The 16729-nt window shown below is 36.3% G+C and overlaps 1 protein-coding gene across 1 annotated transcript; it reads right to left on the reverse strand.

Annotated features, from left to right (window-relative positions):
* Positions 1–1942: 1942 nt before the first annotated feature.
* Positions 1943–3911, reverse strand: LOC131016435 (probable protein phosphatase 2C 65). Its single transcript, XM_057945128.1, has 5 exons — positions 3427–3911; positions 3048–3350; positions 2869–2986; positions 2576–2799; positions 1943–2479 (listed from the first exon to the last, which is right to left on the reverse strand). The coding sequence occupies exons 1-5, from the start codon at positions 3640–3642 to the stop codon at positions 2108–2110; spliced, it is 1233 nt and encodes a 410-aa protein (XP_057801111.1). The 5' UTR covers positions 3643–3911; the 3' UTR covers positions 1943–2107.
* Positions 3912–16729: the final 12818 nt, after the last annotated feature.

Below are 16729 nucleotides of genomic sequence, written 5' to 3' on the forward strand. Positions count from 1 at the left end.
ATCGCAGTCGAAGAGATTCGGGAAAAACAGGAGAAGATGAATAGTGGAAAGTAAAAATTCGAATCGGCTAAGTAAAACGTACGCGGGCAACTACCAACACGCGGGATTAATGACACGTGGCCTCAGGGAAATAATCAACGGCCAAGAATTTCTACGGGAAGACGAACAGACGCGAAGAGTAAAAAGTAACCTCGAAATACGGGAAAGTACACTGTGAGGGGACGGGCAGTTAATGCGGGTGACGTCAGCCACGCGGGTGATTACTCTGACTAGGTTACTCTGCTCCAGAGCAAACTAGTCAGACCAGAGGGGGGAGTAGTTGATGAGGAGTAATATGTGCAGAGCAGAGAAATGATATAAGTCAGAGAAATGGGTCAGTGATGGAATGAATACATCAAAGAAATGGGCTATGCCAGAGGAACAACCTACACCAGAGAAGCCGCTCTCGCTAGGGGAACGGTCTTCGCCAGAGGAATCACCAGAAATGCGGGAAAATCTCCCGCGTAAGTTCAATTTTACTATTTTGCCCCTGACCACGCAAGGCGCATGCTCCAATGATGAATTTACTCTTTTACCCTTTACGTGTAATATATAAATAGTGGCCTACGTGCTCTTTGTAACGTTACGTTATCTTCACTCTTGCAATACTACAGTATTTCTCTCTCGAGCTCTCAATCCTACTTTTCTCTCTCGACCTTCAAGCAAACACTAGGTATAATTCGTAGTTTTACAGTAATTCTCCGATAAAATTCGTCTCCGTTTAACCATGCTTCACCAGGCGTGTTGTGCCCTTGGCTGGTTTATGTATGAACTTATTATATTTTATTATTTTCTAGTTTAGTTATGGTCGACTTGGAGACCAGACTAAAACTTATGGCCATGTATCGTACTTTGAAGTTTTCCGGCATCTCCGACTTGTTTGAGGGTTTCTACCCTCAAATTTTATATAGTATAGAGTTGTGATGTTTGTCGTACGTTTATTCTAAGTATAGAAATATTTGTGATGTTGATATTTTTATACTTATGTTGTTGCAATTTTGTTAAACTCTTTGAAAATTGCGGAGTAAGCATAGTAGTTTTATACATCGAAATCACATCACTTAATTAAATCATGCTAGTATTAACAAGAGAGAAAATCGGACTTTGTGTCACTCTAATTATGATTAAACAAACCTTAATCTATACCCTAAACCTACAACAAAAGTCAATTCAAACAGTGAGTTCCATGAATTTCACGTATTTTTTAAAGTACATGCATGTCACTGTAAATTACTTATGAGTTATTTCAAAAAATACAAATTGACTACAAAATATATTTTTATTATGATTAGAGGTGCAACACAATCGAGCCGTGCTGAGTACCGCTATGCTCAAGTTTGATTAATCACAAAATCTCTTATACACTCGGGTTGACTCGTACCCAGATCCTGATCCGCATGTTAATCTAAACTCGCATCCTGATCCAAATCGTGTAAATGACATTATTCGGCTATACAAATGACACTGCTTATAATTGACACTATTCAATTATATAAATGATACTGTAATTTTTTAAAATGTTATAGTGTCATTTTCAATCTTATAATGTTATTTAAAATATTATAGTGTCATTTACAATATTATAGTGTCAATTACATGAAGTGTCATTTATATTTCTGAATAATGTCAATTATACACTATCATTTACAATGTTATAGTGTCATTTGTATAACAGAATAGTGTCAATCACAGGTAGTGTCATTTGTATAACCGAATGTGTCATTTATACAATTTGAGTCAAGATGCGAGTTTGGAGCCAACCTCGAAATCTTGTGAGCGATTTGATTTGTTTACAGTATTCTCATAGTCACTCATACCAAATCATTATCTACGTAATGTTATCTATTAGCATATCTTCAATCCAAAGAAAAAAAAAACATCCACACACTGAGAAGCAGTAGAATAGTTCAAAATTGAGATTCTTATTAATGTGAAATTAGCCAAAAACAAAATATATTATTGAGGGTAAATATACTCTTTTATGGTATTTGACTAATGCTACCTCGTACTACTCCCACGCTGTGAGAAGAAACAATATACAACAAAATAATCAAAACACGGAGGGGTCTCACTGCCCAACGAACTCAATTTTCCTGGACGGCCTTCTCCTCCTCTGCCGATTATTATCGCCGCCTTTCTCCGCATCCTCGTTCATGTCGCAGTTCAGCACCGTCTCCAGTTCGTGGTCGTGAGCGTTGCCCACGTGCGGCTCTTTGTAGTTGATGCTCAGTTGAGTCACTTGCGATATAGACTTTGTAAGCAGCGGCCGCGGCCGCTTGAAGAACAAGCAGATGGCGGCGCAGTCGTCCGTTTTGGCGCACGGGAACTTGTACCGCCACGCCCTCTGCGCTTCGTCGATCAGCATTTTAGCCGCCATCGACCGCTTTCTCGCCGACGCCACGATCTTGATCACGTCCGAGTTTGATAGCACGTCCCATATCTGGTACGATGATCATTTCATATTATTTATTTATTTATTTATGGGAATAGAATAGAATAGATGAGAGAATGTTTGTGATGCGATGTGTTATGTTACCCCGTCAGTGGCCAAGACGACAAACTCGTCGCGGTCGGTGAGCCTACGGTAGGTGACTTCGGGGGTGGAGATGAGGCCATAGTCTTTTAAGCAAAAATCTCCGAAAGCTCTGGCCATGGCCAGCCCAGGGCAATCTTGATCAGGCATCCATATTCTGTGCACATTTGGCTCTTCCTTCATTGGCAAAACTCTGCCTCTACGGCTTGTTATTCGAGCCTTTTCAGCTGATGAATCAAATTAATTAAGAACAACACTGATTTTGGATGGTTGGATATATAAGATTGGAGATTGACCTGGAAGATTAGGTTTGAGATCAACTGTGAGTTGTTGAGCAACAATTTCATTGTTGGAATCCCTTGTGCAGAGGACGGCGCGCGAGTCGCCTAAGTTTGCAACCACCAAGTCCCGACCCTATGAATCAATTCCATCAATTTGTGTTCCGTTTGGTCAAACAAATATAGATTACTTATACCTTTTTAAGAACCGTCACTGATGTGGTGCCGCTGGAATAGCTATCAACAGGAGCATCTGACTCGAGCTCCTCGTCCATTTCATGGAAGCACCTCACCATTCTATCTTTCCAGAACATGAAATATGGGTTGGATTCATCGTTGAGATCGCAATCTTGATCCATCTTGTAAGACGTTGATTGCTCGTAATGTTTGGTGACTTTGGCCGGCAGATAATCGCGGACGTAGCGCGAAACCATGTGGCCGTTAGGGCCGTGGCCGTCAAAAATGGAGCATAGGACGGCGTCCTTTTCACCTGAAAAATTCTGAAGGCCCAAAATGGGAAAGAATTAAGGATGAAAATGAAAAAGGATTTAGAAATATAAAGAGAATATATAGTACCTCCCAAACGGTCATGGCATCTTGATTGTAGCCCTTCTTGCCTTGCTGGGTGTGCATGGCGACGTATTTAGAGGAACCCTGAAGGCGGACACGAGCGCCGCCCTCGCCGGTTAAGACGATGTTATCGTCATCGATGATGTCACGAGGCTTGGCTTCTTCCTCGACGGAGGAGCCTTCGAATCTGCTAACTCGATGGCACGAGCAGCAGGCACCCATCTTTGTCCCTTTTGGATACGAGGCTGAGGGACCAAAGATGGATGCAGAGAGAGGCTGGGCTCAAAAAATCAGACTCTCTCTCGATCGATGCCAAAACCAAAATATGATCTAAACTATAAAAACATCAATAAACAATCATGATTTGTTTTTATTCAAAGGATAACAATCGTTCAGATTTACCAGGCGCTTTCAGGGGTCTCAATTTCGCCAAATTTGCACGGTCCTTATTAACCAAACCAAATCTTCTAATTCCCTAAAAACAAAAATACAACTCATAACTCCCTATTTTTGGGTATATATTTTTCTCACACATATCATATTAATTTTATTATATATAATAATTAAGTGGGGATCGATATGCATGTTATGTTAGATGACAATCATGACATCAAAGATGTATATACATAGCATGTAATGATGATAGTTAGACACAAAATGTAATATTCATATAATATTCATCAAGTTATATAGAACAAAAAAAAACTATATTTTTTCAATATTATTAAGTTGGTTTAGGTTCAAAAATGAATTTATCAGGCTCTGTTGATAACATGTATAGTACTTAATTATACATAAAGAATTTAATTATAATAAAATCGTGCATGGTTAATTGTATAATAACTTCAATGGAAAAAGTTATATGGATGATGGATCAGTCGTTATCATTTACTCCCTCCGTCCCATTATTCATGACACGTATTCCTTTTTGGGCTGTCCCAACCTACATGACACATTTCCTTTTTTGGAAAAAATCAGGGGGCAGTTAAGCATTAAAATATTCGCTAATTATACTTAATTAAGTCAAATAATTCGGACCTCAATTTTGGACCTCAAAATTTATTTCATTTTTTTGCTCCCTCTTTCAATTCCGCCGCTCTCTCTGAGAACCCTAATTCTACCTCTGCTCTCTCTCTCTTCAATCCCGCCGCTCTCTCTAACCCTAACTCCATTACTGAATCGCTCGAAGCTTCTCATCTCTCCCTCTCGAATCTGCACTCGTCTCACCAGCTAAATCACCATTGCCTTTTTGCCCTAAATCCCGATGATGCAAATCTGAGGGTGGATCGAAGAAAAATAATCACCATCGCCTCTCGAAGCTTCTTCTCTCTCCCTCTCGAATCTGCACTCGTCTCTCACCAGCTAAATCCACCATCGCCTCTTTGCCCTCCTTCCCGATGATGCAGATCTGAGGGTGAATCGAAGGTAAATCGCCGAGATATGTCGATTCGCTCGATTTTGAATGGAGATTTGCTCGATTTTAAATGGAAGGGACAACTGGAGGCGTGGATCGAATGCAAGGTGATTGAAGCTAAGTGCAGAGAACATTTTCAAGGCGATTTAGCCTTTGAAGGTAAATCGCCGGACTTGTCCGATGCTTACCCTGGTTCACCGGACTTGTCCGATGCTTACCCTGACTCTTTCTTTTTTTGTGAGGAAAATTGGGAGCATCGAAACATGAGCGATGCTGTTGAATCTATGATTCGGATCCTGCTTCCTGAGTTCTTTTTGGTGAGATCTGCCCTATTTTGGATCTTTTCTTTATGCACAGATTGTCATATGTGGGATTATGATGCAATTGTACTGTGGGAAGTGATAATTGGTGGCTGAAATGATATGATTATGCTCATTCTATGTGCTATGTCCGAAAATGGTGCATCGATGATTACAATCTGAAATTGTATGAGATGAAACCCTAATTTGATCTTGCATGTTCCACTTCTTGCTTATGGTTTGGTTTTGTATGGTCTTTGTGTTGTGTGTAGTGCATCTTTGCCCTGTTGGATGGCCTATTTGATGGTAGCTGCTTGTAGCAGTGTGTTATGTGATGGTAGCTGCTTGTAGCAGTGTGTTATGTGTTGGTATCTGCTTGTAGCAGTGTGTTATGTGTTGGTATCTGCTTGTAGCAGTGTAATATGTGTAACCTGTGCATACATTACAAAAAATTGTGCTATAAAAGCTCAAAATAACAATCTGAAATTGTTTTTCCATTAGCAACCTGTGCATACATTACAAAAAAGCTTTGTGCATCTGTGCATATGTGCATCTGTGCATCTATTACAAAAAAGCTTTGTGCATCTGTGCATCTGTGCATCTATTACAAAAAACATGAGCATTCACTTTACAAAAACAACAACAAGCTTCAAATCTTCAAAATGCACCACTGCCCCCTTGAATTTGTAGCTGCTGCATGCTACAAGTCAGCCCCTCAGTTGTGCCTCCAATCATGCCTATAGGCAGCTGCATTAAGAAACTTTCACTCCCATTAATGCTCCCCTGCTCAATTAGGTAGGCTATGCATTCCCTAACAAGCCTTGAATCAACTTCAAATGTAGAGAGATCTTTTCTCCTAGCCATTCTGCCGTTTTGTAGTTTTTGTGCCTTTGTGGCTGTTAATTTTGTGTCTTTGAAACTGAATTTGTCCTTATTTATAAAGGGGAGGAAGATGTAAAGTGTGGGAAATTTGAAGATTTCCCAAAATTTCAATGAAAAGGCAGTCTGCCGCCATTTTTTGATCCACTGAAAGTGCACAACTTTTATTCATTTTTTACTCAGTTTATGCTCCATTACATTAGGTAAATGAATGTTTAATTGAAATTGCAATGAATTTAAATGAAATGGCAGGTTGTATTCCTTTTTACAGGTTTTATTTTATTTATTGAAATTGCACAGAATTTAAATTTCAACTTTAAAATAAATTATGGTAATTAATTTAAATTTCAGAATTTAAATTAATTAAATAAAGATTTCGAAAATTAAATTAAATTACAGTAATTTAAATTAAATTACAAAATTTAAATAACTTTAATAAAGAATATCTACACACAAACCTAATCAAGTGGACCACACACCTTTACTCCTTAATCTACTACTCCTTAATCTCCGTGCCCAAAAGTTTTGTCCCATAAATAATGGGACGGAGGGAGTAATTTGTCTGCTTTAACTTTGTACTTTTATAACGAAAAAAATATATTAATCATTAAAATCTCGTGAAACCAACACATAACCAAACATAAAACTTGCATCTTCACTCCACCAAAGAGATGCGTCATAAGATGCAAAACTATGAATTGGGTAAGTTATCAATCAATTCTTATTGATATCTGCATGGCCAATCCGGTGAAGCAACAATTGAGCTGCCATCGATGAGTTCAACAACAAAATGTGACTAACAACTTGATATTTAACTGAAAAAATGTCCACTTTTCACTACAAAAAAAGGGTTAATTATTGTTTATAGCCTAAACTTTCATCTTTTTTCAATTAATAGCCTAAACTATTTATTTGTTTTTTGAATATCCTGAACTTAGTTATATATATTGTTTACTTATAGCTCGAAAAAGAAAATTAGTATCAAAAGTCTGATTTGGATGGCCGAAAATCTAACTCAGATTACAAAAAAAATGATGTGGATATTTTAATTTAATTTTTAATCCACGTCATTAAATAACAAAACAAAGAAATAATGGAATTCAATTTTAAAAGTGTTTTATGTCATAAGGCACTACAATCTCATTCAATTTCAAAGAAACATATTAGAATATTAATTATTTGGGTTAATTGCACCAAATATCACCAACCCGAATTTCATTTTTATCATAATTTTAAAAAATTCCATTTTTTTTATCACAGATTGAATTAATTGTTCATTTTTTCCACAATTTTTAGCTCTGGTGACCGGAAAGTTGACGTGGCGCTGATGTGGATTTAAATTTACACATAACATTAATGTGGAATATATATTAATTTAAAATTACTCAAATAACAAAATCACACAAAAGGCCCTAATATAACTTCAATTAGAAAAAAAAGCCTAAGAATCGGTTGTCTTCTTCTTCAATAAAAATTCATTGTCTTTTTCTCCTCCATCCCAATCTCGCCGCCATCCATCTCGCCGGCCGCCACCCATCTCGCCGTCGGGTCGTTGTGGGCCGTCGGCACCCACCGCCGCCTATCTTCCATCGCGCCTCCAGTCCTATGTCTTCCATCGCGCCGCCAGCCGTGTGTCTTCATTCTCGCCACCCACCCGCTGTGGGCCGGCCAACTCCACCGTCGACGGCTGAAACCGTCGAAGCTCCGCCGTCCTCCGCCCCCAAGCTCGAAAATACAGAACCGGATTGTCCCTGCAAATCATAGCTCGCCCCCTTGAACGCGAGCCTTCCGCCCCTCACCCTTTCTTACGCATATGACATTCCTTGATTATGTTACACCTCTTCACCTGAAGATCACCGTGATTCTTGTCAAGGTTTCGCTTCTCTCTTTACACAGATAATTGTACATTATTGTCTTTTGCTTCTCTCTCTATATATGCGCTTATAAGACAAGCTAATTACAATAAAATTCACGACTTTCATCAAAATCATTTTTTACCACGATTTTTAAAATTGAAATGAAAGGGTGATTGTTTGAGGTGTGATGATTTTACTGGGTGCGTGGGTGGAGAATGAAAAAATAAATGAAAAATTATGGAAAAAATGGAATTCATGCAAAGTTCATGATATTTGGTGTAATAAAAAAACGTAATTTTTTCAATCGCCGGAGTGGAAAGTGTGTGGCGTGTGCCGGCGAGCCACATCAGTGCCACGTCAACTCCGATCTGAGGGGGGGGGGATCGTGGGAAAAATGAACGACTAATTCAGTCTGTGATAAAAAATGGAATTTTTTAAAATTATGGAAAAAATGAAATTCGGGCAAAGTTGGTGATATTTGGTGTAATTAACCCTAATTGTTTCGTCATCTTTAATTCTCCTCACCCAGTACCACAGACTTCATCCAAATTTCGACATTAAGATTCTTGCTCTCACATGCGTTGGGTCTTTCATTATTGACAAGTGAAGTTTGTGGTGTCCACATCGAAGGGTAATTTTTTTCGAAAAGGGACCACATGAGAGTAAGTTTATATGTAATATTTGTTCTTATCAAATATTAGGGTTTATCTTTAATGGTTGCAGAGGCTAATCGACTGGTTATAGAGGCTGAAGAAGGAGAAAGGGTTATAGAGGCAAGCAAATTTATAGTGGTAAAGAAGCAAGATGTTGAGGTAATAGATTGGGGTTCAGAGTATAATGAAGATGATGAAATAATTGATGATGCTATAGATTCAGATTATGATAAACAGTTAGTCGTTGAAGAATCTGAATCCGATCAATATTTAGATGATTGTGATTTTTCTGACGATGGAGATGAAGTAATAGAAGCAAGACAGAAAATCAAAGCAAAAAAAAAATGAGATTGGCTTGGAATATGGGTTGTGTGAAAAGTAAATTTTATGCTAACAACTGTAAGGAAAAAGACTTTCAATTTCAACTTGGAATGAAGTTTGCAGATCACATGAAAGTTAAAGAAACAGTTATTATGTGGAATGTCTTGAACGGATATAACATCAAATGGACTAGGAGTAATCCTAATAAAGTTCAAGCAGAATGCGTACAAGGTTGTCCTTGGAGGTTGTATGCAAGTAAAGAATGTACTGAGCCTATATTTGTCATTGGGGTTTTGATTAACAAGCACACATGCGTTAGAGCCAAGAAAAATAGGCAGGTTACAAGTGAATGGCTTGCAAATCAGATGTTGGATGCCATAAAAAGAAATCCAAATATCACACCTGACCAACTTATAAAGGATGCACATTTGATGTTTGGCGTAGAGATTATTAAGGGGATGTGTTATAGGACAAAACATTTGGCATTAAAGAAGATAAGAGGTTCTTACAAAGGGGATTACAATAAGCTTAGATCTTACGTAGCCCAACTCAAGAGTACAGATAAAGAGGGAAGATTTGAATTTATGACAAAATTGAACAAAAAGAATGAATGCATATTTCAGAGGTTGTACATTGGATTTTCTGCCCTAAGGAAAGGTTTTTTAATGGGTTGCAGAAAGTTAATTGGATTTGATGGATGCTTTCTTAAGACTGTCCTAGGGGGAGAGGGGGTACTTTTGGCAGCTATTGGAAAGGATGGTAACAATCACATGTATTCAATAGCTTGGGTCGTAGTTGAAAAAGAGACAACAGAATCTTGGACTTGGTTTTGTGAAATTCTTTTTTCAGAATTTGGCCTTATTGATGGATTTGGTTGGTCTTTCATGTCGGATAAACAAAAGGTAATTCTATTAATTTATCTTAATTTTTATAATTTTTTAAGTGGAGTTGATTGTAAATTATTTGCTTGCATTGTTGTAGGGCTTAATTAATGCCATTCAAACGCTAGCCCCAAATGTCGAGCATAGAAATTATGCTAGGCGTGTTTATGCCAACTGGAAAAAGAAGTTTGGTGGGCCTAAATTCAAGTCACTCTTCTGGGCATGTGCGAAAGCCCGCACTTTTGCAAAATATGAAGAGTCACTAAACCAAATCAAATGCGAATCAAGTCAAGCATTTGAGGAATTCTCCTCAAGATTACCCTCACTTTTTGTAAGCCTCTCTTATGTTCATTTACCAAATCGGACTCCATTGATAACAATATTTGTGAGACCTTCAATAGTTTTATCTTAGAAGCAAGAGATAAACAGATAGTACATATTTTGGAATATATTAGGCAGTCTCTTATGGTAAGGATGCATGACATTGTTAAAAAACTATAAGCGTGCAAGGATGAGATTTGTCCAAATATAAGAAAAAGACTGAATAAGATAGATAGCCTTACTAGATTTTGTGAAATCTTGTCGGTTGTTGGAGGGAAGTATGAGGTGAAGCACCTCAATGTGACATATGTTGTGGATCTAGGTGCTGGATTGTATTCTTGTGTTGATTGGAATCTTACAGGCATTCCTTGTGTCCATGTTATGGCTTGTATTAATCATTCTACTTCAAGACAAATTGTCAAGCAACATATACATTTTTCCTGGAGTCATTACATGGTGAGAGTGAATAGCCAAAGATCAATGAGTGCCCTATACAACCACCATACATATGCAAACTCCCTGGAAGGCCAAAGAAAAATAGGAAAACGGCCGATGATGAACTTCGTATGCATAGTTCCAACAAAATAACAAAGCATGTTGTGAAAATGAAGTGTTCAGTGTGTGGAGGAGTAGGACACAACAAAAGAAGTTGCTCGGTAGCTAAGGTATTTTTCTATATATTTTTTTATTTATTTAATCTAAAATATTGTTAATTTTATCTTTATATATGACAAAGTCTGCTGCTATTGGGAGTCAAGTCCGTGAACAACCATGTAATGCTTCTATTAGTGAATTGAGGAAAGACAAAAGATAAGTATATATGTGTCTATGGTTGTTTAATATGAAATTCATTTTTTCTCTATATCTCAATTAACGTGATTTTTTATTATTTTTAGGCTCGAGCAGGTTTTGGAGTACTTGTTGCTGAATCTGGGAATGTTTTATGGAGAGTAAGTTCGTATTTAATCATTATTATGTGTAATCAAACAAAATGATTCTATTCACTTTTCATTTTCTCTTAACTTTTGGTAGAATCCGAGTGGAGGAAGAACTCAACTTGTGGTCACATCCCAACATCTGAATGATTGTGTTCAAGTAGGAGAACTAATAAGAGGGCAATAAACAAGGGTTCAACAAGCTTCACAAACCAATGGGAGTCAAGTCCTGGATAATCTTACACCACATTCGTAGAGATTTTTGTCAAGGCCCTAATATCTGTTTTGTAATCTTTTTGGCTAAACTTTAAAGTCCTTTTATAGTTTTTTGTGATCTTTAATATGTTAACTTTGGAAAGTGAATTTTTTTTGGACCATTTAGATGCGTGTTTGGATTATATTGAAGATCGTAGAAAAGAATGTTCAGTTGTATATTAATTTAAGGTTTCATTATTTACCACCTTCCAAGTTCTTAACTCTATGAGCTAATTAATAGATTAACAAACAATGCTTCTTCTTTGTTTGCTTTGTGTGTAGGTTCCATAAGTTACCACCTTCGTGCATGTTGGGAACCTTGTGGAATATCATAACCCTTGTTTTGATGATACCAAAATTCATAGGACTTATATGTAATAGACTAGAATTGTTTAGAACTCAAGTGTTAGAGTTCGTTTCTAGTTTAGTTGCGGTGTCGAAGACTGAAGACTGAAGACTGCAGATACCAACTGAAGTATCAGTTGAAGAATCAGTTGAAGACTGATTATTTAATGCGCGCAAAGGACTGATACTAAAGTCAAGTATCAGTTGAACATTCCTCCTAGGACTGATCTTCCAACGTTCAGAGGAAGCCACGTACGCACAAGTACAGCCGCATTAAATGCAGAGATCTCAGAATATCTTATCTCTGCAGAGGTCATTCCTATCTGGTGGTTACTTTTCAGAGATGTCACATCTTATCTGTCCATCAAAGAGAGCCGTTTCCACACAGACAAGGAACCTCGAAGATTGAAGCCTCAGCCCAAATTCGAATTGCTCTCCAACGGAAGAAATCTTGAGGACGATTTACGCCAACGGATCTATTCAAGAGTTCTCCTACAAATAGCGCTCGAGGATCACTTCAACCTTCACCGATTCAACGACATAAGCTGAAGCTCTGCCAAAATTGCTACTCAGCCTAAAGCGTAACCGCCCCAAAGCTTGAATCGAAGAAGAGAATTCCAAAGCCAAAATCAGTCACTGCTGATTACATACATTCTCTTAGACCCTAGGCATATATCTGTTTACCCAGAAGCCAAAGGTCAAACTTGCTTCAAAGAACTTGTTCTTTGTAAGTATAGTTGGCACTCGTTCAAACCTCCTCCCCATAAGAGTGTTTGAGTGGTTCGGAGTTCAGGAAGGTACTCTGAACTCTGAGTGAAAAGTCTGAGCACGAGGTGTGCTTAGCAGGGAAATCCTACGCGAGGTGTGTGGGTACTGAAGAAGGGTTTTCTTCAGTTTACGGTTGTGTGCACCAGGCAAGCACACGGGTACGGTTTGCAGTGCACCAGTGAAGCACTTGCGGAGTGGATTGTTGGTCTGATCAACCAACCATGGATGTAGGAAAGGGTTTTTTCGAACCACGTAAAAGTCTCTGTGTTATTTACAGCTTTCAGTTTTACATTCTTACTTATGCTATTTCAATTGATAAAACTGAACACTGAATAACAACAAAGATAAACCTTAATCCAACAACCTGCTCCACCGAGGCTATTACGAAACTAAGTTTAATTTCCGCTGCGTATGATATCAATCTGACTGAACTATCCTCTGATAGTAAGGAAGAGTGATATCATCTCTATCTTTGCAAACACGACTGAAGCCCTTACTTGGATCAGTTAAGTTCCAGTAACTTAACTGATAACTCATTACTGAAGAGCTTTCAGTATCAGTCGTCAACCCTGTTGGTCAAAACTGATTTCAGTAAAACAGTAGTCCTTGTTTGCGTGCAAAGTTTCGTTTTGATCTCTGACTTAGATCCCTCTGATTGAGGTCAGTAGATTAAGTTAAAAATAGCCTATAGGTGTATTCCCCCCCCCCCATACACCTATTCGAGACCCTCAGGACCTAACAGTGCATTTCTTTGTTTGCTTTGTGTGCAGATTTTCTGCTAGGAGTTTTATCGAACACTTGGTATGCATGGTTTATTTTTGCTGTGAAATCTCCATTTGTTTTGTTCGTTTCCAAAAGTCAGATAACACCATAAAAGTTCTTCCAACATATGTGACACACCAAATATCTATATAACATATTTTCATGGTGTTTAAGTCAAACTTGTAATTGAATATTCTGGGAAAATAAATTCGATAATTAAAAAAAAGTGCGAAAGAGTTCAAAAGTTTCATTAGGAAATAAAGTCTAGCAAATGGAGTGGATTCTTTCGGTGGAATTGTTCTCCTATTTAGTTCCAGCGTGGAAATTTTATTGTGTTATTCTTTGGGGCAATTTCAATGCTAAATAAACGGACAATTATCAATTCCATGTTCCATTATTTTTTTTTATTTTGTTATTTAATGATGTGGCTTAAAAATAAACTTAAAATATCCACGTGAATTTTTTGTAATCTGAGTCAGATTTCCGGCCATCCAAATCAGACTTCTGATATTGATTTTCTTTTTCGGGCCATAAGTAAACAATATACCAAAGTTCAGGATATACAAAAAATAAATTATAGTTTAGGCTATAAATTGAAAAAATGTGAAAGTTTAGGCTATAAACTATAATTAATCCCCAAAAAAATAAAAATAAAAATTAACGACGGAAATATCCGTAGTTAAACCGTAGGCAATCTAAGTTAACGACGAAAATTTAAAATTTAACGACGGAATGACAGACTTCGGGTTCTGTTTGGTCGTACTGTTCACCTACGACGGAAATCGTAGTCGTTAAAAATAATGACCCATTAACGACCAAAAATTGTAATCGTTAAATCATAACGATGACCATGTGAATCGACGTTTTTCATTTTTATATTTTTTTTATATTCCATCGTAAAGTCGTATATATATATATATATATATATAGGGTTGGGATCTATGGAGAATTAAATATATTTCGTGCTGAATAAGTCAATAACTTACCGAATAAATCACATGACCACATGAATAGACATTTACTGAATAAACACGCACATTTATCCGTTCAGTAAAATTGTTGACTTATTCAAACCGATTTCTCATTCTCTCAATATGTAGCATTCTCTATTCATCCCTTTTCTCTCTCTCTGTATATATATATATATATATATATATATATATATATATATATATATATATATATATATGGAGAGGTTCAAATAAGAACCACTAAATAAAATTAGAATAGAGAACCATTTTAAACCTTTCGATCATCAAGATCTACGGTGGATGCATCATTTTGGTGGATGAATGCAGATCTTGAGTTCGAATCCTGAACGGAGCAAAAAATTTATTATTTTCGGATGCATTAAATTTAATAGCGAATGCATTAATTTATATAGTAGATGCATTGATTTTAATGGTTCTTATGTTCTCACGATAAGGGTAATTGTGTATTTCCTCAATTCACACAATCCGTTACTTTCCTTATTTCATGCAAATAATATCCCATATATGGTATTTTAGATTTTGGTCAAACAAACATATCTTTGATTACCCCACTATCATGCATTCCCATTATCACGACTGGAGATTCAGTGTTATCATTATTCCATATCGTATTATCACTCAATCTTTTTGTTTGAGTTTTATGCTTCTTGAATTCCATATCCATTATTCATAAACCATCATATTTTCATATCTATTTATCTCTCATGAACAATATTGTTTTAAGTTTTATTCATTACCTTTTTTTGTGGTTTGAACAATTTTGACATTACATTTTATTCATGGCTGTATTATATATATATATATATATATATAAAATATTCATTACTGTATTATATTATGAACATGCATTTTTCAATCAATGAACATGTTTTTTGGACATGTATGTTTTCACATGAATAAAACTTGAATGTTGATAGGGCTTGTTCACATGAATATTGTCATGTTCAATGTATGTTGTTCGTGTGAACATAATGTCACATTCATGTGTGTTGTTCATTAATGACCGCATTGTTCATGTATGTTTTCACATGAATAAAACGAATGAACATTTACTCATTACCTTAATTTTTGGTTTGAAGAGTTTTGACCTTAACTTTTATTCATGACCGTATTAAATTATGAACATACATTTTTCAGTCAAGAACATATTTTTTGTTCATGTATTGTTTTCCATATATTCAACAATCAAAGCTAAGTTATCGTACAGAGCCCCCAGAGTAGTTCTTGTGTTCAACTTCGAAAACTTGCCACCATCAACATTGTCTGCTTCTCTAGCCTACACCCCATGCGTTTGCATTTTATATCCTTTGAATACTTCGGTATTAGCTTGTGTTTCCACCTACCAATGGTTACCTTGTCGTTTCCTTCCATATTTTGAACAAGCTTTGGGGGTTCATTGACTATCATTCATGTGAATATCACAACATATTCAGTATACATGTAACGATATGCAATGATGAATGCACTCTTATTAAATCGTACCTGTTTTTGCTATACCATTTCCCTTCTCTTCTCTTCTGTAGCGTCTATGCTTGGATGATGAACCTTTCTCTAATGTTTGAGATGAAATAATAAAATTATATAACATTAATATAAGGGCGTGATAATCATTAAAAAAGTATAAATATAAATCATCAATCCATGTTCATGAATAAATATAACAACTACGTGGAAAAAAAATTATGTTCATGAGCAACCACATTTGCAGGTAATTTGATAAGATTTAACTTCTTAGTATATATTTTTTGCTACATAAATATCATCTACGATAAATGCATTAAAATACTCATGAGTAAATCTAAGTATAAACTGGACATGCTAATATATAATACTCACGTGGACAAAGCAATAAGATATTAATGAACAAATTGACATCGGTATGAACAAGGCTTAATCTACATGAACAATCAATTTTAGTACACGCATATGGTATAAAAGTCCAATGAACATCAACATGAACAAAGCTTAAATCTACATGAACAATCTCCTTTACTACATGCATATGGAATAAAAGTCATAACTGATGCAGTAATAAACAATAATAAAAATTAATGAACTACTGAACATCAACATGAATAGTAATGAGTACGCGAACAACAATGTTATACACATTGTTCTTAAAACTATTAACATGAATAACCCTAGGAGTAGAATTTTTTGAAACATTCAAAGTGGTGTACTAATAGTATCTCAGTATTCAAACAAATCAGATTTTTTTTTTCAAAAAAAAATAAATCACTTTTGTTACGAAAAAGTTCAGGTGTATTCTTTTCAATGAACCCCGACACAGTCCTCATCTACACAATAAAATATGATATTATTCATAATTAGATATACTTGCTCATAACATAATGGGGATTTGACGAATATATAAAAAAATGAGAACACCTAGATAGATGGAATAAACTCGTTGGAATTCACAGAAGATCTCTGAAAACCACAGAATAAACTCGTCGTTGGAACAAGCACGCCAGAAATCACACAAAATCGAAGGTTTTCAAAAATATTCGTCCCTTCGCCGGAAATCAAAGGTTTGTTCAAAGGCTTTACGATTAAAAGAAAAAGAAATACATACACAGACGAAACAAAAATCTAATATTTGTTCGATGGTGGCGATGGTCAGCGGGT

This window comes from Salvia miltiorrhiza, chromosome 3, assembly GCF_028751815.1.
Source record: "Salvia miltiorrhiza cultivar Shanhuang (shh) chromosome 3, IMPLAD_Smil_shh, whole genome shotgun sequence".
Classification (NCBI taxonomy): domain Eukaryota; kingdom Viridiplantae; phylum Streptophyta; class Magnoliopsida; order Lamiales; family Lamiaceae; genus Salvia; species Salvia miltiorrhiza.